The following is a 25,285-nucleotide window of genomic DNA, read 5'->3' as shown; positions in this document are numbered from 1 at the left end:
ATTTCTTCCTCAGAAGTATTCTGAGCTTTAATCCAGCGTATAAATACTCTCCATTTTAACTTTATTGAATCTGTTCTCTGCACTTGGCCTAAATATAAGACGAGATGTTCGTACATCTACATGTCTGTACTTTGAGACTGCACCAGATACATAAAAAAGGTGTCCATAATTCTGTCTTGGTAAGTAGGAAAAATGGCAGAAACATAAAGTGAATGCGTGCTGTATATCCGCAGTCACAGGAGTGTTCTCTGTGGTTATTGACACCCTCAGGTTGTGTGCCCATGAGGTCGTCCATGCTGGTCCTGTTCCTCCTCTTCAGTGCCCGGGCTGTGGCCGCCATCGGAGGAGACACGTGCGCCGCCACGACAGCACAGCAGCAGGATCCAGGCAACGACCCCAACTCCATCCCCGCAGTGGACCCTAAACTCTTCACCAAGCGCCGCTACCTCTCACCCAGGGTGCTCTTCAGCGCTCAGCCCCCCGATGCAGAGCCGGCGGGGTCGCAGGGTGCCGGCAGAAGGACCCGCAGGCGAGCAGGGCAGCCTCAGCACCGTGGAGTTTACTCAGTGTGTGACAGCATCAGCGTCTGGGTGGGCAACAAGACCAAAGCCACAGACATCTCAGGCAACGAGGTGACAGTGCTGCCAGACGTGAATATCAACAATGTCAACAAGAAGCAATACTTCTTTGAGACGACGTGTCACAGCCCCCCCTCAGGCAGCTCCGGCTGTTTGGGAATCGATGCGAGACACTGGAACTCCTACTGCACCAACTCACACACTTTTGTACGAGCGTTGACTTCGTTTAAGAACCTGGTGGCGTGGAGGCTCATACGCATCAACGTGGCCTGTGTGTGTGTGCTGAGCCGCAAGTCATGGCGGCAGTGAAGACTTTAACACGCACATCACACACACACACACTCAGTGAAATACAGTAAAAACACACACATACTCATCACCAAAGACTTCTCACCCTCTGCACAAAGTAAATTATTGGTATACGTCAAAGTATCAGGACTGCATGTACAGTATATACAGCAGGCCTGGGTCAAACAGTATCTGCCGGTGGTTTGTAGCTGTTTTGACCTGTTTAGGAGTACCTAACATTAAGGGGTTGTTGCTGTGTCACTTAGCATCTGACTGTCTGAGCTGAGGTTTCTAACAAGTTCAGCTTGGGAGGGTTTAAAACCTGATTGCTGAGTCAACATGAGCAAGAATCCCACTCAAAGGCTAACTCCACTGATTTTACACATCAAAGGTCTTGGGGAGTACTACTGTATATGTGAAAGTTAGATAAAGCCTTTCTGGGGTTGTGGAGTTAAGAAAGAAATTAGGTTACCAGACCTCTGCAGCCCACTACTCATCTCTGCTTGAGGCTAGCAGCTCAAGGCTACATTAGCCGCTGCTAACATAATTTCCATCCTGAATCTGACAACATTATGGGAGTGCAATGCTATGCTGGAGTACTCTTAAGAAAGCCCTAAAAAGCTTTAACTTACAGGAATTACAATTCTTTGCTGAGTGTGAAGAATAAGACACATTTACCAGGCGACTTCCTCCTACGTACAGCGAAAGTTTTACATTTTACCCAGTGTTAGTGTTATTCTGCAAAACAATTACATTTTTTTTTTCATTTTATTTGTGTGAAATAGTTAAAATATCCAGTAGCAATTACCATGTCAAATAACAACAGTTTAATATATTTATAATAGATAAATAGGGATAGATGAATATGGATTAAATAATAGAAAATTGGCTATAACAAAAACAAAAACAAAATCAAACTGGAGCAGCTGCTGGTGCACACGGTAAATTAGAAAAATCATATAAAGAGGATTTGAACCACACTGACAAGTGCAGATGCTGAATATGCATGAAAAGTGATTCCAACAGAATCAAAGCCAGTTTTATACTTTTTGTTTCCCTAAAGAATAAAAAAGATTAAAAAAAATAAAAAGAAAGTGGGGTTACAAGCTATCAAATGTTCAAATCAAGTGCAAATAATCAGCTGTATTCTGAATTATATATGTTGCTTGACCACTGACATATTGTACCTTACATACTACTTCACAATACATAATACTATATCATAAGCAGCTCATCCTTTGTCTGTGTTTCACAGGGAATGCAAAAGAATTTTAAAAAATCCCATCGTGACCTTTCGGGGGCTCCAACATGTCACTTTTAACCACAACAAACTGAAACTCATCCAAAAGTATGACGAAAAGATCCGCCCCACACAGCTGCAGGCGATCCAGACTTGAGTGAAAATTAGTTTCAGCTGTCTTCAGCTGGTTTACCATAATGATTAACTCCTTAGGAAGGAAATTAAAAATAGCACTGGAGCCATATACAGTGTGCATTTTATCATTTAAAGTCTAATTCCTCCTCTCAGCCGCTGCAGCAGGTTTAATTTAAACCTCAGATATGATGATCTCTGGTGGCATTTTTTGGTGACTACAACAGGACTCAGGAAATGGATTAAGACTAAACCACAGGTGCCTTTAAACTGCAGTTTCTGGGGGGTCTTAAACCAGTCTTAAACCTTAAACCGCTGCTATGACTGTGACAGAGCATTATAGTATTTTCTTCTGCCACTCATTATATTGTCCTATAGCACACCCCACCTACTCTAAATAGACTGATGCAACCCACACATTTTGGAAATACACTTTGACCCAGGTCTGATATAAGCAAAACCTTTGTTAAAATGTTGTTGTTGATATTGTTATTTATTAAACACTTACATACATGCACTGTATGTTTTATGGAGTTTATTGTATGGATGGAAAGCCTGTTGTTCCTGACTGACGAATCCTTTGACAGGAAAACTAATTGTTTTTTTGGCCTAGATTGAAATATGAGGAGAAACCTCATATGGCTTACTTTTATGCCAATAATTTGGTGTTTTGGCTTTGCTTTGTGTTTTTCTCCTGCTCTCTATTCTACAATAGATATTAAAAAAAAAGACATAAAAATAAATAAGATTGCCTATGATTCATCAGACTAACTCTAGCTGATAATATCATGGCTTGATATTATCTTCTTTGTTTTGGCAGTGACATTTCAGTGTCGTGAGCGCACAGCAAATTGTTCTCGAGGGACAACATCAGTATCAGGAGTGTTTAGGCTCATGGCCCAATTTCGTATCACAACTGACATTTTGAGATGTCTGATGAGAGCTCAGAGAGCTCTGAGATAAAGTGGAAACAGAAACAAAGAGGCAGCTGAGATTATGTTTCTGGAAGACTAGATTTTTAAGAGAAGTATTCCCATTTGAGTTGTCTACCTGTCAACTGTAAATCGGATTTTCAAATCCAAATTATTTAGTTTACTACTGGTTTGTTTACCTCAAACTGCCACTGCCTCAAAATAAAAATGCAACACTGCCCTCTAGAGGTCAGAGGTTGGAACATGTCTTCAAATTAAACTTAATGTGTTAACTAGATCAGATGTTAACAAAATATATTTAATACCGTCAGCTAAGCATTAGAAGGAGTTAAATTAAAAACTTAAAAATGAATAATTCCTTATGTTGTTATACATTCACTAACAAGCAAATTAATCATAATTTAATGTAATAATAATAATAATAATAATAATAATACATTTACTGTAAAGGCATGAGGTTTGTGAAGAGTGACAATAATACCCATAAATCCAGGAAGTATACAACAAAGCAACTTCCTTCATATAAACTGTACAAGTTAACAGAATGTATTTGCACTTCTCTGTCTGTCCACTAGATGGAGACATTGATGTGTCTACTGGTCATTTCTAAGGTTTCCACTCTGCTGCTCTCCTAGTTTTCAGATGTTGATACACACTGACAAGACACTGAAGAGTAATTCATAAATGACTTACAGGGCCTGCATTTCATAACAGATTGCAAACCCGTTTTTTCCCCCTTGATATTTAAAAGACACTTGGCCAATTAACTGATTGTAATGGCCTGTCCATTATAATGTCCATAAAAGTATACAATTCGATAATAATTTTGGTATCACCAGATTGTCTACCTCTTCACCTCTGATCATAAGGATGACTCACATGTTGCGCCCATAATGGAGATCAGGTTACGTTATTGCACCACATTTACATATCAAGCACAGCAGAGAGGAGGGTGAGGAGGGTGAAGAGAGGGCGGCTGTGGAAGGATAATGGGATTTTGACTCCATTAAACCCCGAGGATATGGTTTCAGTTTGGGTGTACCTCCACTGTGATAATTACAGCTCTGAATTCATGACAGGATTGGATGACCAAAGTGATATTAGGTTAACATTGATGCAGTTCAGTGATTCTATTCAGGGAAACTATTAATCATTTGTAATTCAACAGGGTGCAATGCTCATTGATACTTAAACTATCTATCTATCTATTTATCTATCTATGAATACTTAGAGGAGGTGGGCCATGATGTGATGTGTCTCATGATCCAGTCCCGGACTGATCCTCACTGATACTCTGGCTGACTAACAGGGGGGTCGCTGTTTCCCTCCCACATCAGTGCAGCAAACAAAGGCAGCACAAACATGAGAAGCTCGACTGTCAGAGAGCGGGTGAACCCGAGCTGACCCCCTCCAGGCCGGCAGAGAGGATACAGAGGAGCTTTGGTCACGCTCCGAATGCCGAATTCATTCACAGGGACTGACTTGTATTCAGTGTGTAAAGAAACACTACAATACCATGCATGCATACATGGTCCAATTATACAAATACATATTAAGGAAATGAACAAATAATGATGTCTTCATACCAAATACAACTTGTATACTAATACATATACAAAAGCAAGTAGGTAGATTTTCACTGTGACATGTAACGCTAAAGAATACGCTGCCACTCAGGACTGTAGCTCCCAATGAAGACACTGAGGTTTTGGTTTTTAGCAACCTTTTTTTTTACATTCTACAATTAAACACCTTTCTTGTTTAGACTCAGTATATGTAATTCTAATTCTAATATATATTCTAATCAATTTAAATATACTGCACTTTTAGGCCAACAGATCCAAAACAAGATAATAAATAATATCTTGTGAACACAAATTATTATCTTTGTTCTTACAAGATAACAAGACTGAGAGTCTACAGCCGTGCAAGCAGCTCCATGAGGCTGCTTTGAGCTAAATGCTAACGTCAGCGTGCTAACATGCTCACACTGGCAATGCTAACGTGACGATGTTTAGCAGGTATAATGTTACCACGTTCACTGTTTTAGTTAGTTAGTTAACGTTTTGCAGGTACTTTGACCTGAAGACGCAGCTGGATGAAAAGTTAAGCCTGAACCAAATTTCATGGCAATGAGTCCAATAGTTGTTGAGACATTTCATTCAAAAACACAAATGCAAAAAGAGAAAAAGTTCAGAGGATCACCAAAGTCCTTAGGATTCATCCTCTGGGGATCATGAATGTCTGAACCAAATTTCATAGCAATCCATCCAATAGTTAAAGGAGATATTTGAGATCATCTGGACTAACCTACAAATGAAAATTTGCCGTCCCTTGAGGCCTGTGCCTAAAAAAATGATAATCTTTCAGGACTTTGGAGCTCCGTAGGATTCAGCATTTTTCCCTCCACAAGATTTCTTCCTGACAGAGTAAAGAAGGCTTTGAAACTAAATACAGACAAAAAGAAGAATTCAATACTAGTCAAAGTCTTCTGGAGTTGGGGGGGGGGGGGGGGGGGGGGGGGCCAGACATTGGCCCTGGCACAGCCTCTTTTGACTGTGCCAGTCAGTCAGTTATCTCAGGTCACTGTGTTTTAATGTGCACACTGTACACACATTTATATTTCCACAATAAACACTGGCATCAGCGGTGTGGTGCAGGATGATATGCAGGTTTAAAGGCGTCTCTGAGAGCAATACATGATCACTGAGTTGAAAAACTCTTGTCCAGCTTCTAAAGTAAAGGTCGTGGAGGTGTAAGAAGTGAAAGTGACACTGGCCTCTCTCTGGCTGCTGTACAGTTGAAAATATCTTGCTCAGTCCTACAGTGGTTCACAAAGACCCTGTAGGGGTCCCTGTCGGGGCTCTGGGTGTCCTCAGTACACTGAACAGTTTAAATTCATTATATTTATTCAAAAGTAGCTCAAAAAATAAGGACTGCAAACAGATGGCAGCAGTTTCACATCTCCCACCCACACAGATTGTTATATAATTTGGTCATTTCCATATCTACAGATACATTCCCTTCACAAATGAGGTTTGTTGGATGAAATGTGATTAAACGGAGCTCCTGTTTGGGCGATTTAATGTTTGACATATGACATTTGCCAAACATTTGCCCTCATTATCACCGTGCGAACCCCCCAAGCAGTGACATCACGTACCGAGATTAACCTATTCCTTACATTGTTGGGGCACCTCCTGCAGTCTCCCTCCCAGGGGTCCCAGATCGTCCCTGGAGCCCACCTCGGGTACCTCAGCACACACACACACACACACACACACACACACACACACACTGTATACTCGCGGATGGGCGGCGCGAGGCGGCGTGCACCGGCCAGCCTGCATCTTGTGCGCATGTTTGGATGTAGCTGTGTGCAGGTCATCATCATCTTCATCATCATCAGTGCATGGTTGATGTCCAACTGCAAGAAGCGACGATTTGCGAAATAATAGCGGTTCAGAGGACCTCGCGCTTCAGATCGCAGAGTCGGACAGATCCGGTGACATCATGAGCAAAGTGCAGGGCGGGATGAAATGTGTGAAATACCTGCTGTTCTTTTTCAACTTCATCTTTTGGGTAAGTCCGCTCCCACTGACGGTGTGCACGGAAACAGCGTGGTCATCTTTATTTGCTGTTAAAGATGGAGCCGATACATGTTGGAGCTGTTTATTTTGAATGGTCGTCCAGCTTTGTTTGCATGTGGAAAAGTGTTTGTCTGTCGAGACTGTTAGATGTGCTTTTTAATGAACCTGGTTTCGTTCTGCACCGGAGGACTGAGGAGCTCAGCGTGCAGATTGTCCACCTGCTCGGTGCAAACTACTCGGACTCTCTTCTGTTGAACCAGTCCCGCACTATGTTACCAGTCCTCCCACATTCATCTAAATCCACGATGAAGCACTAATGCCTCATTACAGCTCTCAAAGTATCCTCTCTCTATGAAACGTGTTTAATAATGAATGAGTAAATCAAATGAGAGCCTGTAAGCCACTAACAATGTCCACACTCGTGTGATTTATGTAGTGTGTAATGTCCTGCGGTCGGCCTGCAGCTCAGTGTGTTGCTACTGTTCCAACACACCCTGCTCTCATGATGTGACATCGTGCTGTGGCTTTCCTGCTGCAGGTCTGAGAGTGTTTCTACAGACAGGGTTCATCTGTTTTGGGCTGTGATGCTACATTAGATCAGCTCAGACAGCCTTACCTGTGGACTCACTTTCGATTTTCTGTGCAGTGATTTATCATCCCTGAGGTCTTCCTGTTGTCTGTATAGATGATGGGGATACATGGCTTAGTGGTTCCCTAAACTTCTGGCTTGTAGCCCCCTGAAACAAAGCTACTTTGTGTCTACTTGTGATCCCTCATGGATATTTGCAGCCCAAAGAAGTTCAATAATCCAAGAAAATAGTCTGAAAAAGTGTGTTTGTGTTGCAGAAATATATGTATTTCTTTCAGTTAATCATCTCACGACCCAGCAGACTTGTTCTTCCTGAGGTTGCAAACCACTAAAGAACAACATCTTTTTATGCTCTGCATACATATATTTTGTTTATTTACTCCCTCGTGTGAATTATATATGACAAGTAAAAGAAAGGGCTGCAACTAACAATTGATTAATGTGCCAGTTATTTTCTTGATAAACGTTTGATCAATAAAATGTCAAACGTGACGTCTTCAAATCGTTAATTCTGTCTGAAAAAAGAGTCCAAAACCCAAAGACGACCAAAACGACAAGCTGGAACCAGGTCCTGTTTGAAAAATGACTTAAACAATTCAGATTACCACGGTGGCAGATTCACTTTATCGATTAATCGACGAACCGTTTCAGATCTAGATGTTATTACAGACTCTTGCAGTTGTCGTCGTTGAGTGCTCATGTTTTAGTGCTAAATGATTCAGTATATATGGATTTAAACGGCTGCATTGGCTGACTGATCTGAGCTCTGTAAGACGATCACTTGTGTCGCCCGAACAGACAGCGGCCTCTTTGTTTAAGTTTGGGGACTGAAAGCAGAGCTGTTGTGGTCGGAGCCAAAAGAGGCGTACAGTACGCTGTCATTTTGGGGTGCGGAGCCAAACAAGCAGCCGATGCCAGTTTGAGTTACATCACCAAGGCACTGTGAGGCTGGCACAGCCTGTGGCTGAAATGCACCATGGGAGACGGACCATTGATGCAGCGATGCTGCCTTTTAGATATGATATTTTTAATGGTCCATATGGCAACATGAGCTGTCGTTACAAAGTGTTCGGCACTTCCTTTTCCAACCATTTTTACTCTTGTATTAGTTCCCTGGCAGCAGCAGATCCTCTGAGCTCATTGCTGATTTGTCCATTATCAGATATAAAGATTAACAGAAATATGGGCCGTAATTTAGTTTTCAGCCTGTTCACATTTGAATTTGTTGTGTAAAATGACTGTTTTGTTATAAATAACAATAACAAGACTAATTATCTTTGAGCAATATACACTAATGTGAGTGTATTGAGTATTAAAACCTTTCATCTGTCTTTTAATTAAATATAACATTAGCAGTTTAAACCGAATAATGCCAGTTAGGTGCATGTAGAAGGTCAGAAGGATTAACTTTCTCAGAGTGACACCTGGTTTCAATCGATTGGTTTATTTCCGGTCAAGCTCGCTCAGAGAACAATGATGTCCTCTTAATGTTGTGACGAACCCATCAGGCACATCACACCTGATATTCTGTTTTTCAGCGTTAGCTTTACTTCAACATATGACCACTAAAAACAAGATTATTGCGTGAAATCTTGACTTAAACAGAGAACAAAGTTCTTTTGTCTGAGACTGTTGGATTTCTTTTTTAAAAACCTGGCGATGCGTTAACTTCTCTGGCAGCAGTTTGTTTTGAATAAACAGAAGAAAGAAAACGGGCTGTGAGCATCAAGAGCCACTTTGCTGACGAGACAAAGACAAGAGCGCCACCTGCAGAATCTTAATCAAGAGAAGACCCACAGAAAAAACACACACGATGGGCCTCAGTGTTTAACTGTGAAGTGATTTCTGGACAAACAACACTGAGAGTTTATCACTTCAATCCTAAAAAACAGGACAGTTCAGACAGTGTGCATATTATTATTATTATTATTATTATTATGAAAAAAAAGGTGTGCAATCATGACATGAATATTGATTATATAAGTTATCATTCCTCAGCTGTCAGGCCTGTTGGTGCTGGCTGTGGGACTTTGGCTCAGGTTTGACCCAGAAACAGTGGAGCTGCTGACAGGTGACGGCGCCCCTGACACCTTCTTCATAGGTACGTGCAGCCTCCAATCACACCTCACCTCACATCTACAGATCATAAAATATGCAGCAAGATACCAAAATGTGTTTATTTTATTGTGATGAACTGTTGGATTGTCTTGGTTCAGTGAAGCTGTTTTAATAACTCAGTCATGCAGCAATGCAAATGCAGACTGAGCTATTTTGAAGCAATGACATGAGGAAGGAATCGTCACATGTGGACTTTATAACTCACAGAGCATCTGAAATGTATTCTCTATTTAAGAACCAGAAAGTAGAGAACAAGTTTGACCGCTTGATGTGAGACTGTGAAAGATGCTCAAAGACTCCATTTTTCTGGAGATTAGCACACGTTTTTTGGCTATAAAATAAATCTAATTTAGGTTTACAAAAAGCCTGATGACATCAGGTTTTATGGTGCATTGCGAAGATAATTTAACAAACCTCGTTAACTTCCCGGGGGATTCCCCTCTCGGGGGCCGCAGGTGTTACTGAGCAGTAATGAACGCTTAATGGGGCACATTTTACCCTCAATGCATTGTGATGTTTCATCACTTCCTCCGCACAACGCCCGGTAGAAACTCACTTTCTTTTCCTCGTGGTTTCAATCATCACTTACTGAATCCTCGGATGTGCCACCCCGACACTCATGTGACAGATGGCGCTGTGAGCTGCGAGGGGAAGTGACAGAGGACACGTCAAATGATCGGTGCACCATGAGTGGCAGTGCTCTGGTTTATGGGTTTATGGAGGGAATTGTTTACAGACATTAACGATTTTCCTTTAACTGGAATAAAACAAATGGATCAATCAAGGGAGCTGAAACAGTGACAGATGGAGCAGAGCCTCCAACTGATTAACGAACAGCTCAGCCTCTTTGCTGAAACATCTTATAAGTTCGTAGCACTTTGACCTCAGGTGGCTTTTGATTGATATTGCTATTGAATAAAACACACAGTAGGTGATTAAAACGTACAGTAGACGAGACAAACACCCTTCAGTGTGTAGTAGCGTTGCAGTCCTCCTACAATAGGCCCTCTCTCCCTCTCTCTCGCCCTCTCTCTCGCTCTGCGTAGGAGCAGATGATTAGAATGAAGCCTATTCTTGTTACTCCCGTTCAGACCATGACCTAAAATGGTGACTTCACTTCATCAGCTCTCCGCTGTGCTTTCATGGAACTGGCTGCCTCCCTCAGGACACGAGGAGCGGGCTGGGTGGGGCAGGCGACAGGAGTCTATCCTGAAGACTCGCAGTCATGATACTGTAAGAGAAACAGGGTTTCATACAGCAGCTCGCGCAAATGTGAGGGGAAAAGGCACGGAGGGATCATTTCTACTTTTATTTAATATGATAAAAACCTAATAGAGACACTTTGCCAAGAATACAGCCTAAAAATCATTACAGGAAACACAAAACACACAATATAAACTGGAGATTAATGCTGTCATACACAGTGTACAAGATATTATTCAGGATGTTATCGAGCTGAAACGTGTTCTCACAGTTGTCTGTTTATGCAAACTACTGCAGTTGAGATAAATTTAGTTCAGTTTGGTTTCATTTGACAGGCAAATATCACAGAGCTTGTCCATCTTGTCGCACACATTTTTTAAAGTGCACATTTATTAAAGTACTTTACTGTACTTTAGTGTACTTCACTACACATTTCAGCAGCAGATATTGTACTTTTCACTCCACTACGTTTGCAGATTAAGATTTTACATACAAAAGATATGATAGTAAGGAAGTAAGTAAAGTTTAATTATAGAGCACATATAAATACAGCTTAAACTGACCAAAGTGCTGTACAAAAGACATTAAATACACACAAAGAGAAACGGCAACAATAAACAACAATGGGCACATACAGAACTGTAGACAAGATTATATATATTTATATGCAGTCTATGATCTTGACCAGCTACAACATTAAAAAGCATCAGTTATAATATTACAATAATGTACAATAAAACACTGAAAGAGGACAATCTGCGATGGGTACTTACATTTTAGTGCATTTTGCTCATAATACTTATGTACTTTAAGTAAAAGTTTGAATGCAGAACTTTTACTTGTAATGGAGTATTTAGGAATACTGCCTGCACACTTGTTGATCTGCCCTGGAGCAGCCCTTGTTGCTATTGGCAACAACAGTCAAAAAGATGAAGTTATCAATTTATCTAAATATCTGCGAGAGCCTGCAGAGGATCGATCGTCCTACAGAGAAACAAAGTACACATCACTCTGAGCCCCCCGAAGCAGAAGGGAGGAGCGCGGCTGCCGACATTCACCTCCAGCAAAGAGACTCAACAGAGTGACACCATAACAAGGCAAAGTGGCAGCATTCCCTGCGGGTGAATCACTTTCCATCTTGTCACCTCTGTTGCTCTGTGCGCCCGCCTGTAAACAGCCATTATGTGCGTATAAAAGATGCACATGAGAAAGAGAGAGAGAAACTTAAGAGACGGCGAGATGTTTACACTAATATGTGTTGCTACAAGCTACCAGCATTAACAAGGAGGACGTGTAGCTGCCAGTTGTCTGCAAGATATCTCCAGTTTCACTAAGAGGAAGTGCTTCAGTAAAACGGTGCATATTAAAGTCGTTAAGTGATGGATAATATATATACAGTAGAGGCTGTCTCGGCCCATTGCATTTTCCATTGCTAACCCAGACGCTCTGCTTTGAAGCAGTGTGTTCCTCCCCTCCAGCCCCCGTCAGCGCAGCAGTCTATTCACCTCGTCTTTACCTCCCATTTTTGTTCAACAGCAGGAAAACAACAGCTTGCGATCCCCCCATGTGGATTAATTAAATTGCTGCTGTGGCTGCTGTCTGTGTCACTGATTAGGCCCTTAGCATGGACCTCGGGGACCGGTCCGGTGTATATGGTTACAGTGTGACGGGCTCAGTAGTGAGGGCTGGGAGCAAGGGAGCAGACCGGGGAGGTGACGACATCCAGGAGCTGGCGATGGCGGGGGATGTAGTCTTAATTCTGCAGCAAGCAAACCCTGAAAATTACATTTGCCTTCCTACCAGACAGATGGCGTCTTTTTTTTTTTTCTACTGCTTTACCCTGCAGGACCATGAATGCACCAAGTCGGAGTAATGAGAAATAACACTAATGCATCAAAAGAGTAACGTGGACGCCTTGAACTCTTAACACTCCATCATCTTGAATTCAGATGTGATCGTGAGTCTGACTGTACCTCTGAGGCACGTGTAGGTGGGGAACATCTCCAGCTTTTTGCAGCAGCGTCTCTTCTTTTGTCCAATACGCTGACAGGGACAGACAGATGGCCACTGCAGGTGTTTATTTTTGGCGTGTCTCAACAAGCACTGATGCACCTGAAAACCAGTTTTTATTCTGGAGATTTATAACTTCTTGTACGTAATTTGGACATGACGACAGCTAGAGCAGAAGACTAATCTGACAGATTAAACATACTGATGTATCACTCCGGATAAACCAAGTGGAGGCAAAGTGACAAAGCAGCACTATTTTAAGCAGTGAGCCAAACAAAAAAAGGCGCTGATAGTTGGAGTCAGAGATTCTCTTTGTGTCTCAGGCTTCTTTCATCTCGACTCAAAGCTTTTCAAATTCACAGGCGGCCGGACTGAAGGAGGAGGCTGATAATCAGACTGAATTGTGGGAGGCGATTCAGAGGTTTTAGGCCACTCAAGGAGTTTCCACCTACACTTTTCACAACAACAGTCCTTTTTATAAATTCTGCTTCAGCAAAGACGTGAAAGCAGTTGGATCATGCTGCCATCCTCAGATGAAGCAGTGAACTGCAGTCATGTGACAGAGCACCAACACACAGCCATTAGATTCTTCTGGTCTGTTCAGGTTATAAATTCCTACATCATGAACGTTACACGATGGGTGGGTCGTTCATTTCCTGATTTGCCTCTACAGAGTAACACGATGTAAAGTCCTAATCTGTCCGCCTTCTCTCTCCGCAGCTGTGTACATCCTTCTCGGTGCAGGAGGGTTGATGATGATCGTTGGGTTCTTTGGTTGTTTCGGGGCCGTACGTGAGTCTCAGTGTCTCCTCGCATCGGTGGGTTGAAGTGCTGCCCCACGCTGCATTATTGCTCATGCGCTGCAGTGTTGTATTTTGATGTTTGAAGTTACTGCATGTGACACAATCCCTCTGAATCTTTGATGGTACGCTTTATTTTTACAGATCTGTAATTTCTAAATAATTTACTTTGCAATTTGGTACCAATTATAGGGGCAATAGAGTTTGATTGGTATACTTCCAATGAACTCGTTCCACTTAATTGCTGGTGTAAGAGAGTCTTTTAGTCAGCACACAGCAGGTGAAAGCAATGTGAAGGCGAGCATACAATTGATCGAATATGGAGAGTAAAGTTTCTAAAAATAATGGACAAACATTTACTTTGTTTTAAAAGTTTTTTTCTGTCTGTGATGTTCATATTTTCCCCTTTAAATAAAGTAGCACTGACTTCTTCCCAGGAAACCTCCTAAGAAATTATTAGGAGACTGCTGTTCCCAAGGTCAAGAATCAGCTTTCAGTCTCAGCATTAGGACGTTATTAGGAAATGACTGACCTATAAAAATGAAGTGCTACCTTCGTGGTCAAATTCCTGAAGCCACCTCTTTTTGTATGGAAGTTAGCCCTTGCTGTAGAAGGCATTAACAAGCCTCTTTTGTTCTGCAGTTCTTTGCTTGCCTTCTGATAATCTTTGGAGCAGAGATTGCTGCTGGTGTGTTTGGATTCATAAACAAGGAACAGGTACAACACTGTTTTGTTTTTAAAAAAAAAAAATCAGAATGTAATATGTCTTCTATATTTACAAATAAAAATGTTTATTATCTTTTATCAATAATAGATTGTTGAGGAAGTCCAAAAGTTTTACAGTAGCTCCATCGCTGATGTCTCCAATTCAAATGGCACCGCGATCGCATTGATTTACCACAAAACTGTGAGTACAACTGTTCAGTTGCCTCCTTCACATGTTGTCACGATTAACAGCAGCAGCGTCTCAATATTATTCTCTTTGCATTCACAGCTGAACTGTTGTGGAGGCTCCACATCCGACACGTCTAACACACTTTGTGCAGAGGCTGCGGAGGACACCCAGGTGAAACCCCTCATGCCTGCTGTAACACTTTTCACCCACATGGCGGCAGTATAGCTCTGTTTTAAGATTACAATATTTACTGCGGTTTGCTGTGTTGAATAATTCACAGCAGTATCGTGTTCAGTACCTGAAATTAACAATATGAATGCTTCGTGGCTGTTTTTAGGATTGTCTCACTGCAATAACAGACTTCTTCAATGAAAAGCTGCATATTATTGGATACATTGGGATTGGTGTCGCAGGAGTAATGGTGAGAATGCACAAAACCTTGAATTTAAACTTCACAAACCCCAATCACTGGCAATTTGCTGTGTTTTTAACGCGTCCCAAAATGTGTCTGATTTCAGATCATAGGAATGATCTTCAGTATGGTTCTGTGTTGTGCCATCAGGAACAGCAGGGAGGTTATATAGATGGTGAGTTGACCCCCTCACCCCCACCTGCCAGCCCAACACACTGATCCCTTCATGATCAACACATCTGCGTACACCAAAGTTACAACTTCACTGTCATTTCTCACAGTCCAGAGAGAGAGTACAGCACATCCCAGTCGTCCACGGGCCAAATTCAACACGATACGCTGGATCGTTATCTTCACACCTTCTCCTCGACTCCACCAGCACTGATATTTCATTTCTCTGTTGCTTTTCCGTAACACCTGCTCGGCTTTTGGCACAACCCTGTGACATTCCTCTGTTTTAACATATTTTTGTTTCATCGCTGGTGCTCCACAGAGGCGACACAGACGGCGCTGCTCTGTGGCTACAACACAGCACATGAAGCCTTCTTTGACGCAGGAATGTTGTGTATTGCTGTAAATATGGACACCTATTTTATGCACCTGCTGTTAACATTATTTACCGCGCCCTTTCTAGCTCTCTATGTAATTTATAGGCCTTATGCCAATCATACTTTGTGTGCTTACATGTTTTGAGGACTAGTCTACCCTTTGCAGAGTAAATATCCATGATGTGCCTATGAAGTCACACAGACAAGCCTCCAGCTCAACTATTTACCTATCCCTCGTGATTTGAATATGTGCCGCCTCTCTCAAGTATTTCTACTTTTAAAGCACAATAGAGGAAGTGTAGACATGATATCAACCCAAAGGGTTAGGAAAGGTCTGATGATAAACTGCCACTCTGTGAATCTCCAAATTCATCTAAAAGGTCATGAGTAATTCTACGTCTCGAGCTCTTCTGGAGCATGTGTGAACTGTAACAGTGAGCTAGTTTTGCATTTTGTGTGAATTATTTTGGATGTAAATTTTGTTGGTGTGCCAATAAGATGTGAATTATAGAATAATATAGTTTATGACATACTGTTAACCATAACAATAAAAACATACTGGGTGCTTTTATTGATATGTTTGGCTGGTTTCTGTTTCCCACCTGTGAAGTGTCTGAATCACACGTTTGCTTCATGTAAGATGTCAGTATGTGTGTCTGAAACATGCAAATTTTGTGGTCAGTGAGGTTCCTGAACACGTCAGAGCTCCGTGCAGACTCGTAGACAAGAAATGGCAGCCATTCAGAATAGCAGCACAGTGCTAAACCAGGGTTAATTACAGATAGCGACAGGACGAGACTCTGGGTTCTTGGAACAGTATTACACTGACTCGACAAAGTCGTCTCTGCAGGAGGCCCACTGACCCGATTACTTATTGCTCAGACACGCTGAGAAACTGCATCGGCAGAGGAAAGTCACAAACATCAAGTGACCATCAAGCTTAAACATTACATTCATTTCATCAATATGCATTTGTTAAACCGTAATTTCTTTAAACTTTTTGCCGAATGTTTAAAGCATAATGTTGATGTCAAAGAACTTTGAATATTGAAGTTCTGTGCCATTTCCTTTCACTACACATGAAGACTTCTTACCAGTGGTGGAAAGTTACTAAGTACATTTACCCAAGTACTGTACTTAGGTACAATGTGCTTGTACTTTCATTTTCTGCTCTTTAATACTTCTACTCCACAACATGCAAGTTTGCAGCTCTGGTAGAACATTAATGTAATAAAGCTCATAATGTAATGGTGTTATTATGACTGCCCTCTGTGGCTATTTAAAAAAATACCATGCATTAATCATTTTGCCTATTTCATGTAAACTGGTTATAATGGCTTCCCTACATTTGCACAGCCCTTGTTGAGCCATTCAGTCAATCAAGCCACGAACAAGGAGTGAGTGTGTTGCAAATTTTAATGCATATATATATATATATGTATATATATATGTATATGTGAACAGTATGTACAAAAAAACATCACAAACATAAAGTATGGTAACAGTAATCTTTCACATGCTCAGTCACAGTAATAATGCTTTTTTTTTGGATAAGAGCCTTGTTTGTTAAGGCCTAAACCAAAAATATTCTTTTTAGATAAGTTGTAGGTATGCATATTGAAATATCTAAACTGAGGTCATGTGGACAAACACATATATATTGTGCATGAATGCATATCAAGTTTTTGCAGATATTAAGATACAACTGTAGTTCACAGACTACCAAACAACTGTATGGTTTATATCAAGTATGCAACAGGACACTGTTTATGGTTTGGCAAACAAATATATGGTCCCATGTCCGTAAGAAGGTTCATGATCAGTCAGATTAAACATGTACACAGAGTTACTGATGAAAATGTATGTTTAAAAAAAAATCCCTTTGCAATCGTTTGTGTAAATTGGGCCCCATGTATCCCCGAATTGAAATCTTTGATCCAACTTGAAGGCATTGTAACACGAGAGACAGCAATGGAAGAAGAAGAAACACATAAACAAAGTACTGCAAGCTGCTGCATTTCAAATATCCAAAATAAAACCAGCATACACAAACAAAATAATATGAAAAGTGAGAAAACACAAACATATGTCTGTCTCTTTGATGGTGTGGCCCCCCTCCCTCACAGAGGGAAACACAGGACTGTCTTGGGGACAAAGAATAAATAACACTGCAACTCTGAGTCCCGCAGCCCACTAAGGCTAACAGCTTCAAGTGCAAACATCGGCCACAGCCTTCTGAATAAGTCACAAAAGTGTTTAAGTGCAACACAGCCGTCAGACCACACAGAGGGTGAAATCTCAGGTCTGTACACCCTGAAGCCTTATTGACACGGTCAGACAAGACTTGTGATTTTGTTTTGTTTTTTGCTGTAAACTGATGGTTCGTAGCTGCCAGTTGTTCCACCATCTACGCTCGGAAGGTCCTGTGCATAACCAGTCAGCCTGTTGATCTGCTCTCATGGCGACAGGAGGCTCAGAGGCGAGTTGTCCAGGATGTATTCGCCAATGCCAACAAAGTACATAACCTGTGCAATGCCGAACAGAGGAGCGATGACCAGAGCTCGACAGCCAGCACCCTTCAGGAAGGCCGAGGGTCCCTCCTTCCTCATGATTTTACTGTGGAGAACCAGAGGGATGGGTTCATTTATACAGACACACACAAAAAGGTAGTTATGTAACAATGAATGACTCAACTGTCTTACCTCACACAGTCCACAACTCCATTGTAAGTCTCCTCACTGGACCCTTTGTTCATTGACTGCAGTCTAGTCTTCACCACTGGAAAAATAAAAAATAAAAATTAGATAACAGGCCAGGAACATTACAGAGCAGCTACTAATAAACAAGACACATAATGGCTGACATAGCTCTTAAAACTCACCATCACAGGGGTTAACAGCCACAGCTGCAGAGGATCCAGCCACACAGCCTGAGAGGAAAGCCCAGTAGAAAGGTGAGGACTCCTCTGGGCTGGGTTTGCCCAGGCGGTTCAGGTTGGCAAACAATGGGAAGTAGACAATAGAAAAGGGGACGTCCCTGAAAGAAATTAAAAAATGTTGATTCAGACTGAAAAACCAGAAAAACAAAAGTAACTGGTCTAACAAGTTCACATGGTTCCTCTTTAGGAGGAAATAAGACTCTTACCTCATCAGCGTTGCCCCCAGCCCTTTGTAGAGCCCCTGGATTCCCTGCGTATGGAGGAGTTCCTTCGCGATCTGTGTGGCAGATACAGCTCGTGGTGCTGAGACCACCGTGCCAGAGTTGTAGGAGCGGCTGAGCATGGTGTTGGTGGCCACGAGCTTAGTGGGAGACATCATGACTGGTTTTTGCTGCTGTGCCGCTTTGGACAACAGAAAACAAAAAGTTAATACACACAAGATGGCACTGGGGCTAAGAAGCAGTGATTTGAGTTCAATGTCCCTACATAATAATCAATAGGAACTCTGTATTCTTCTCACCGAGTCTGCCTGCATCCTGTAGCTGTATCTTCAGCATTTCCATGGGGGTGGTGACAATGACCTGGCTCATGCCTGCACCACAACCTGCCAGCATCTCTTTGAACACCGTCATCCCCTTTCTGTTAACAGAGAGGAGAAACATTAAGTAACACAATTGACGGGACACTTTATTAGCCTAAAATGAGGATGTCATGAGATGATTTTGCTTACCCATCCTTGGAGAGGTGATGCCTGAAGAAGTCATTAGCAGCCAGCTTGATTGCCTTCTCGGGGGTGACCAGGGTCAAATTTACAGCAGCACCTGAGGAAAAACAAGACATAGTTAACACTGAAGTCACAATCCCGTTTTCATTTAGCACTTTCACAAAAACATTCCCAGCCACTATCATTACAACAGTCCATTGTATAGATTATCTACACACAGACAAGACAGACGCTCAATTTAAAAGTAGCTTCAGTCATGATGATGGAGAGGGATTAAGTAAAGAGAAATTACATTAAAAACACGAGTTTCAGAAGGAAAATGAGAAACAAGCCAAACACAAGACAAAATAAATGAGGAGAGTAATGAATATCCAGAGGAAGATGCAAACAAAAAGTACAGTGAGTTGGTCTATGATAACAGGGCCCACTTTGAGTGGAGAAAACTTTAAGACAGGAAATCTGTGTGTGTATTGAAAGGCTACAAGTCAGTAAGGTTAAAGACAACAACAACAACAGACAAGAAGAAATGAAGAGATGTTAGTGAAAGGATGGACCGAATCCTTGACTATGTACTGTGTGCGCAGACTTTGGGAAAACTTAAAAACTGATCTGTTAGACTGTTGTGCAGCTAATATAAACGTTAGTTCACCAAGGATTCATTTTCAAGATCGACCAAAGTCTGCAAGGACACAAGTCATAGTCTAGAAAATGAGGACCTACGACAAGTTGACAGGACAGTGAAGAGACAGCCAGGTAATTATTAACAAAGAGTCAAATTACAGAACAAATAGATGGCAAAACAAAAAAACTTGTGCCTAGAGTTTCAAATAGAGCAATATTGTAAGAACCATGTAATGATTTGCCTCCAGCGTGGCTGCGCCTTATCGGCTAGCCTTCAATATGCCAGGGGGACCCACGTCTGTAATATGAAAAACACAGATGCAAACAAACAGCATTCCTCACACAAGCAGAGACCCAGACTAAAAGGTCTCAATTTCCTCATATTTAAACTATGTCCACAAGATTTTCTACAAGAAATCAATGAACTGATAATTAAACAGGACATGCATTTTCCAACTTAGAGCATGGATGTTATTAAAAAACACCAGAGCTTAAAGCTGCAAAACCACTTTGCATGAGAACAGCTTTGGCTACTTCTTTTATACAACTTGTTCAAACTCGTATTTTTTTCCTAAGTAAATCAACCTATGCACTCAAAACACTGTATCTGAACCCTCAGCAGTATGCACCCAGTTGTAATCATGTAATCAATGTTCAGCCTCACCATAGAAACATCTTTCCCTCCCTACATGTTCTAGTCTACTAGTTCTTAATATTCAGACGTGTATAAATCTTACCTCTGTACATTCCAAAGTATCCCTCTGACCGAACTGTCTTGACAAGGCAGTCCATCCTACAGAGCAAGAATGCAAGGAAAACATTAAAAAAATAAACATTTAAATGTTTTACATAAGCTTGGTTATTGAAATTCAAAATCAAGGCCAGTTATTTATCACTGTCAGTGAAATAAAGGGTCAGGGAATAGATGCTGAGAAGGTATATGGAGCAGTAAATTTCCACCCTTCAAAAAAAGGCCTTTGGACCACCTCACACGAGAAGAATGAGAAAGATGAATAGTCATCATGGTCCATCAAGTCAGGAATGTCCCTAACGCTACACATTCATCCTGAAGCCCTGCATGTGTCAATGTGGGATTAGCAGGAATAGTACTGGATTATACGTAGGCGTAGTAGGTTTTCATGCCAAGAGATTCGGCAAACAGAGTTTTGTACGTCGTGTAAGACAACAGGAACTAAAAATACTTACATGCTCTTGTAGACCTGCTGGCCCTGCCTCTGATTCTGCAACCTGGTCTTTGCCAAATCAATGGGGAAGACACAAGTAACCCCAACAATGCCGGCGATACCTCCATTAATAAGTTTGGCTGGGAAGCTGAAAGGAGATGACAAAAAAAAGAAAGCAAACATTTAAATGTGGAAATTCAACTGTAAACTGTGTCCAACTGTAAAATAGAGAATTGACGTTGTGGACTGTTGGTTGGACACATTGGACTATGGGAAACAGTCGTGGACATTTTTCATTATTATTACATATTATAGATAAAATTATTCTTTGATTAGCTGAAAATAAATAAATCAGTATTTAAGATTATTACTGAAAATAATGGTTAGTTGCAGGCAGCCCAACTGTATATTGTTTAAAAAGGTGCCAATGAGGGCTGTAAATAACAAATTTTAAATCGATTAAGATGCCAGTTATTCTTTCATTGATTAATTAATTTGGTCTAGAAAATGTAGGACCAGTGAACAGTGATGTCCCCTAATATTTCCTAAAGCCCAAGGTTATGTCTTTAGAAGTCTTGTTGAGTCCAACCCACAGACAAAACTCCAAGGACTACCAGTTTACTATGTCAATGGACTACAGTGAAAACAGATAATGTATGAGACTTACTTGATCTGCTGCTGAGACATGATGACTTTGAAATAAGTGAAGATAGAAGTGTAAAATGTAGTGATGTAGATCCAAGTGTTCTTCAGTCAAATCAATGAATAGGTTCCTAAACAGAGAAAGCGGAAGGACTTAACACAAGTACTCAGAGTACGTACACGCAGCTTATCCCATCCACGGCAGAGGCGTAGGCTTATATAGGTATCTCAGGATCACGGGACCGTGATGCAGCAGCAGTTCCGCTACTTGCAACATGAGTAGTAACAACCCGTGGGCGTGTTCTTGGTCACATACCGGAACACCATACATGGCTGCTACCGCCTTTTCATACATTTCTGATACTGATCGAGAGTTAGAGCTGAATTTCCAAGTAAACTGCAGCGGCGTGGTCTTAGATTAACTTCGTTATAAAGTGAGTTTTATACGATAATGCAACTCAATGAGAAGGAGCTTCCGTTCCTTATTTAAGTGCAAATGTGTCCCTTTATCGCATTTCAAACAAAAGGTTCAGCATTGATATATCAAGTCAATCTTCCATTGCAGAAAATTAAGAGTTGAATAGCTAGAAATAAAGCGCAAAAACAACAATCTACACAGCTTTGTCTCATGGCAGTTAAGAGCCGTTACTCTCAGTTTCATACATAACTTAACGGTTGGTTAATTTAACATTAGGTTAGCCAGGCGTCGTTAGCTAAAAAAACCCATTCAGAACAATGCCCTGCCTAAATGCGAACAAGTTAGCTATCTCGAACAGCTTAATGACTTTAAAAAAGCATACTAAATTATCTAAACATAGATTAAAACCGTTTACCTACCAAAAGATTGTCTTGTAGTTACTCTTTAAGGTTGTTTAGAGCCGTTAATGTCTGCTTCCGTTTGCTTCGCCCGGTCTCTTCTGCTAATATAGCTATGAGTAAACGGACTGGAAATTTCCATTGATATTTAAGCGGGGGGCGGATGCACCTAGAGCCAGACGATCGTTGAATTGCAACCAATCACCGTTTAGCTAGCTTGCATGCTCAGAGTTGATTGGCTAAATCTGTCCTTCCCCTTGCTTTATTGGACGATACGCCGATCAATCAAACTGTCCAACCAATTACAATTAAGATGGTTAAGGGGTGTACGGTGAAAGAAACCATTGTGAAACCACGCTTTCACTTGTTAAGGTTGAAAGTTAAAGAATATGGATATAAATACTTATGGTTAGACTTTTTTTCAGAGATCAGCCTAAGGTCGGCGAAAGGGTCGGGGTGTTGTATCCGAAAGGGGTGTTAAGGTGAAGATGATCTTGGTCCCATTAAGTCTGTGGGCTAAGATCATAATGGCATTACGATCACTCTAATAAACTGGTTGGCTACACCGGGGGATGACATCATTCTATTCTGTTGTATTCTAGTATATTCTATTCATCTGGGTTTTTTTTTACATTTACATTACTAAATACACTACTGTACTGTAGTGTGCTAAAGTTCAGTTTTGAAGTACTTGCATTATGCTACTTTGTACTTCTGCTCAATTACATTTCAGAGTGAAATATTGTAATTTTTACTCCACTATATTTATCTGACTGCCATAGATAATGTATGTTTGTACAACAAGCAGGTTTTGCTGGAAAAGAGACATCATACCCAGTGAATTCACCTTAGATAAATACATGTAAGAAAAAAAAAGTATTGATGTGGTAAGAAAAACATGGCCTATCTCTTAAATCAGGAACAATAGGTAGCCTATTGAATTACTCAAAGGGATTTTACTGGGTTTAGACGGACCATCTGGTAAATTCTACTGAGTAGGTTTCCATTGCAAGAGCTCACAATACCGTGTATGACCTGCATAATATGAGGCCTGTTGTCTTTGGCTTTGAAACTTGAAACTTTGAAAGGTTTATCCGAGAGGTTGGTTTTAAAGGAATAGACACATTCCAAGGCATTAGGAACCTGTCTTTTACTGCTGATGCATGACTGATGCTGAAAAGTTGAGTAACAGTGGCTGGTATGTATGAGCTGCAAGTATGCAGCTTTAGTATAGGCAGTATCTCATACTTACATAACTATTCTGTTCTATTCCATTCTGTTCTAATTCATTTTGATTCAATTGTATTATTCAGTTACAGTTAGGATCAATCGACTATTAAGCAATGCTAGCAGCTCTATTAGGTATCATTTGCTAATGAGCAGTGAACATGAACTACAGCTGTGGATGATGGGAATGTCATTAGTTTTGCAGGTGTTTGGTCATGAACCAAAGTAATGGTACAGCTAGAGGAAAGGTTAAGGCATCACCAAAGTTATTACAATTCATCCTGAGAGGACCATGAATGTATGAACCACAATTCATGGCAATCCATCCAATAGTTGGGGAGACATTTCACTTTAAACCACAAATGTTAACCTCATGGTGGCGCTAGAAGAAAGGTCAGGAGATCACAAAGTCATTAGAATTCATCCTTAGGGGACAATGTACAAATCCATCAGGGAGATATTTCAGAGGAGAGGTGGAAACTTTGACCAGCTGGGGGCGCTACATGAAAAGTCAGAGGATCACCAAAGTCAGTAGGACACATCATCTGGGAACTGTGAATATCTGTCCCAAATTTCATGACAATCCATTCAATAGTTGTCGAGACACTAAATACCAAAAATGGCACTAAAGGAAACGTTGGAAGATCACCAAAGTCTGGATTCTGTACTAAATTTAATCTCAATCTGTCCAATAGTTGGTGAGATATTTCAGCCGCTTTCAACCAACCGACAGATCGACATTGCCATCCCTGGAGCCGCCAACATGGCTGAAACATTTCTCACATTTTTTCTAGCTGAATAAACACAACACAAACAAAACTGTATGGTTTGTCTGAATGAAAGAGTGGTTGGTATGTGCGCCACATAGCTGGGTCTCTTGGAGCGCTGATGGAGGCAAATTCCATTTCATCCACTGCTTTATCCATAAGGGTTTTCAAAACACCGCTACACAGGGAATTTCAGCAGAGCAATCGAACCATTGTGCCATATCAGTCTGATGCTTTTAAAGTAATTTCAGGTCAACTGTTAGTATATAGTATACAGTATAATTTACCCTCCAGTTTTGTGGATTTATGAGTAAAGCCATGCTTCACCATATGGATCATTTGGGTCAAAGGAAAAGAAGCAGTAGAGAATTTGATATACATGAATAAACAAAGACATAAACAACAGACCACCATTTTGTCAGCCGACTGTTTGCAAGGTTAAACAGAGTGTCGGGTTGTCAGAAGTTGTACAAGCTTTCTCGAGGTTATAGTGGCTCAGCATTTTACAAACTGGTTTTCCATCTGTACTTTCCCCCCATACAGTCAACAGGACCTCATCTAGTTCATTCCACTTCTTTCCCCCAAAACACACCTCAAGGTTGCTTCAAGGTTTTTAATTTTATGAATCGTGTCAGGCATCAGTGGCACAAAGGCTACCTTGATATGGGGAGTAATGCAGATGGTGATCACACCTGCTGACCGTTTCTCTCTGTAAGAGGACAATTCTCCTTCACACTGTGTGAACCCTTTAAATCCGATGTTTTGCTGGCCTTTATTTCACCAGCTTTCTATTCTATTTTATATTTTACTCTATTCTGATCAAAATGCTTTAAAATGCAAGGAGAGAGAGGCAGAACCAACAAATAACTCAGACATTAACTGTAACTGTCTGAGTCTAGCAAAACATTTTTTTTTTATCAACATAGAGATACTTTAATATAGAAACTGTCACTGACAGAAGACTGCTGTGATATATCGAAATGATAGAATGTAAAATAAGATGATGACAGAGCGATGTCACACAGATCCAC

At 41.0% G+C, this 25,285-nt stretch overlaps 3 protein-coding genes across 4 annotated transcripts; 2 read left to right on the top strand and 1 right to left on the bottom strand.

The window, feature by feature from the left end:
- Positions 1–281: 281 nt before the first annotated feature.
- Positions 282–887, top strand: ngfb (nerve growth factor b (beta polypeptide)). The gene has a single exon (XM_070903388.1). The coding sequence runs from the start codon at positions 282–284 to the stop codon at positions 885–887; it is 606 nt and encodes a 201-aa protein (XP_070759489.1).
- A 5,705-nt stretch (positions 888–6,592) lies between these two features.
- tspan2a (tetraspanin 2a) lies at positions 6,593–15,906 on the top strand. Its single transcript, XM_070902619.1, has 9 exons — positions 6,593–6,752; positions 9,348–9,450; positions 13,401–13,498; positions 14,123–14,197; positions 14,295–14,387; positions 14,475–14,546; positions 14,713–14,796; positions 14,894–14,962; positions 15,069–15,906. Exons 1-8 carry the CDS (start codon positions 6,684–6,686, stop codon positions 14,957–14,959), a joined length of 660 nt encoding a protein of 219 aa, XP_070758720.1. The 5' UTR covers positions 6,593–6,683; the 3' UTR covers positions 14,960–14,962; positions 15,069–15,906.
- Positions 15,907–17,046: 1,140 nt separating this feature from the next.
- Positions 17,047–22,374, bottom strand: slc25a55a (solute carrier family 25 member 55a). 2 transcript variants are annotated; one of them, XM_070902499.1, is made up of 10 exons: positions 22,282–22,374; positions 21,470–21,575; positions 20,825–20,950; positions 20,356–20,411; positions 19,004–19,094; positions 18,794–18,912; positions 18,480–18,675; positions 18,217–18,371; positions 18,038–18,113; positions 17,047–17,951 (listed from the first exon to the last, which is right to left on the bottom strand). In XM_070902499.1, exons 2-10 carry the CDS (start codon positions 21,487–21,489, stop codon positions 17,792–17,794), a joined length of 999 nt encoding a protein of 332 aa, XP_070758600.1. In that variant the 5' UTR covers positions 21,490–21,575; positions 22,282–22,374; the 3' UTR covers positions 17,047–17,791. The 2 variants fall into 2 exon arrangements, with proteins under 2 accessions (XP_070758600.1, XP_070758601.1); XM_070902500.1 differs by lacking the exons at positions 21,470–21,575; positions 22,282–22,374 and adding an exon at positions 19,846–19,916 and having other exon boundaries at positions 20,825–20,889.
- Between the last annotated feature and the right edge of the window lie 2,911 nt (positions 22,375–25,285).

Source organism: Enoplosus armatus, chromosome 3 (assembly GCF_043641665.1).
Source record: "Enoplosus armatus isolate fEnoArm2 chromosome 3, fEnoArm2.hap1, whole genome shotgun sequence".
NCBI lineage: Eukaryota > Metazoa > Chordata > Actinopteri > Centrarchiformes > Enoplosidae > Enoplosus > Enoplosus armatus.
This window is presented reverse-complemented; position numbering and strand designations above follow the sequence as displayed.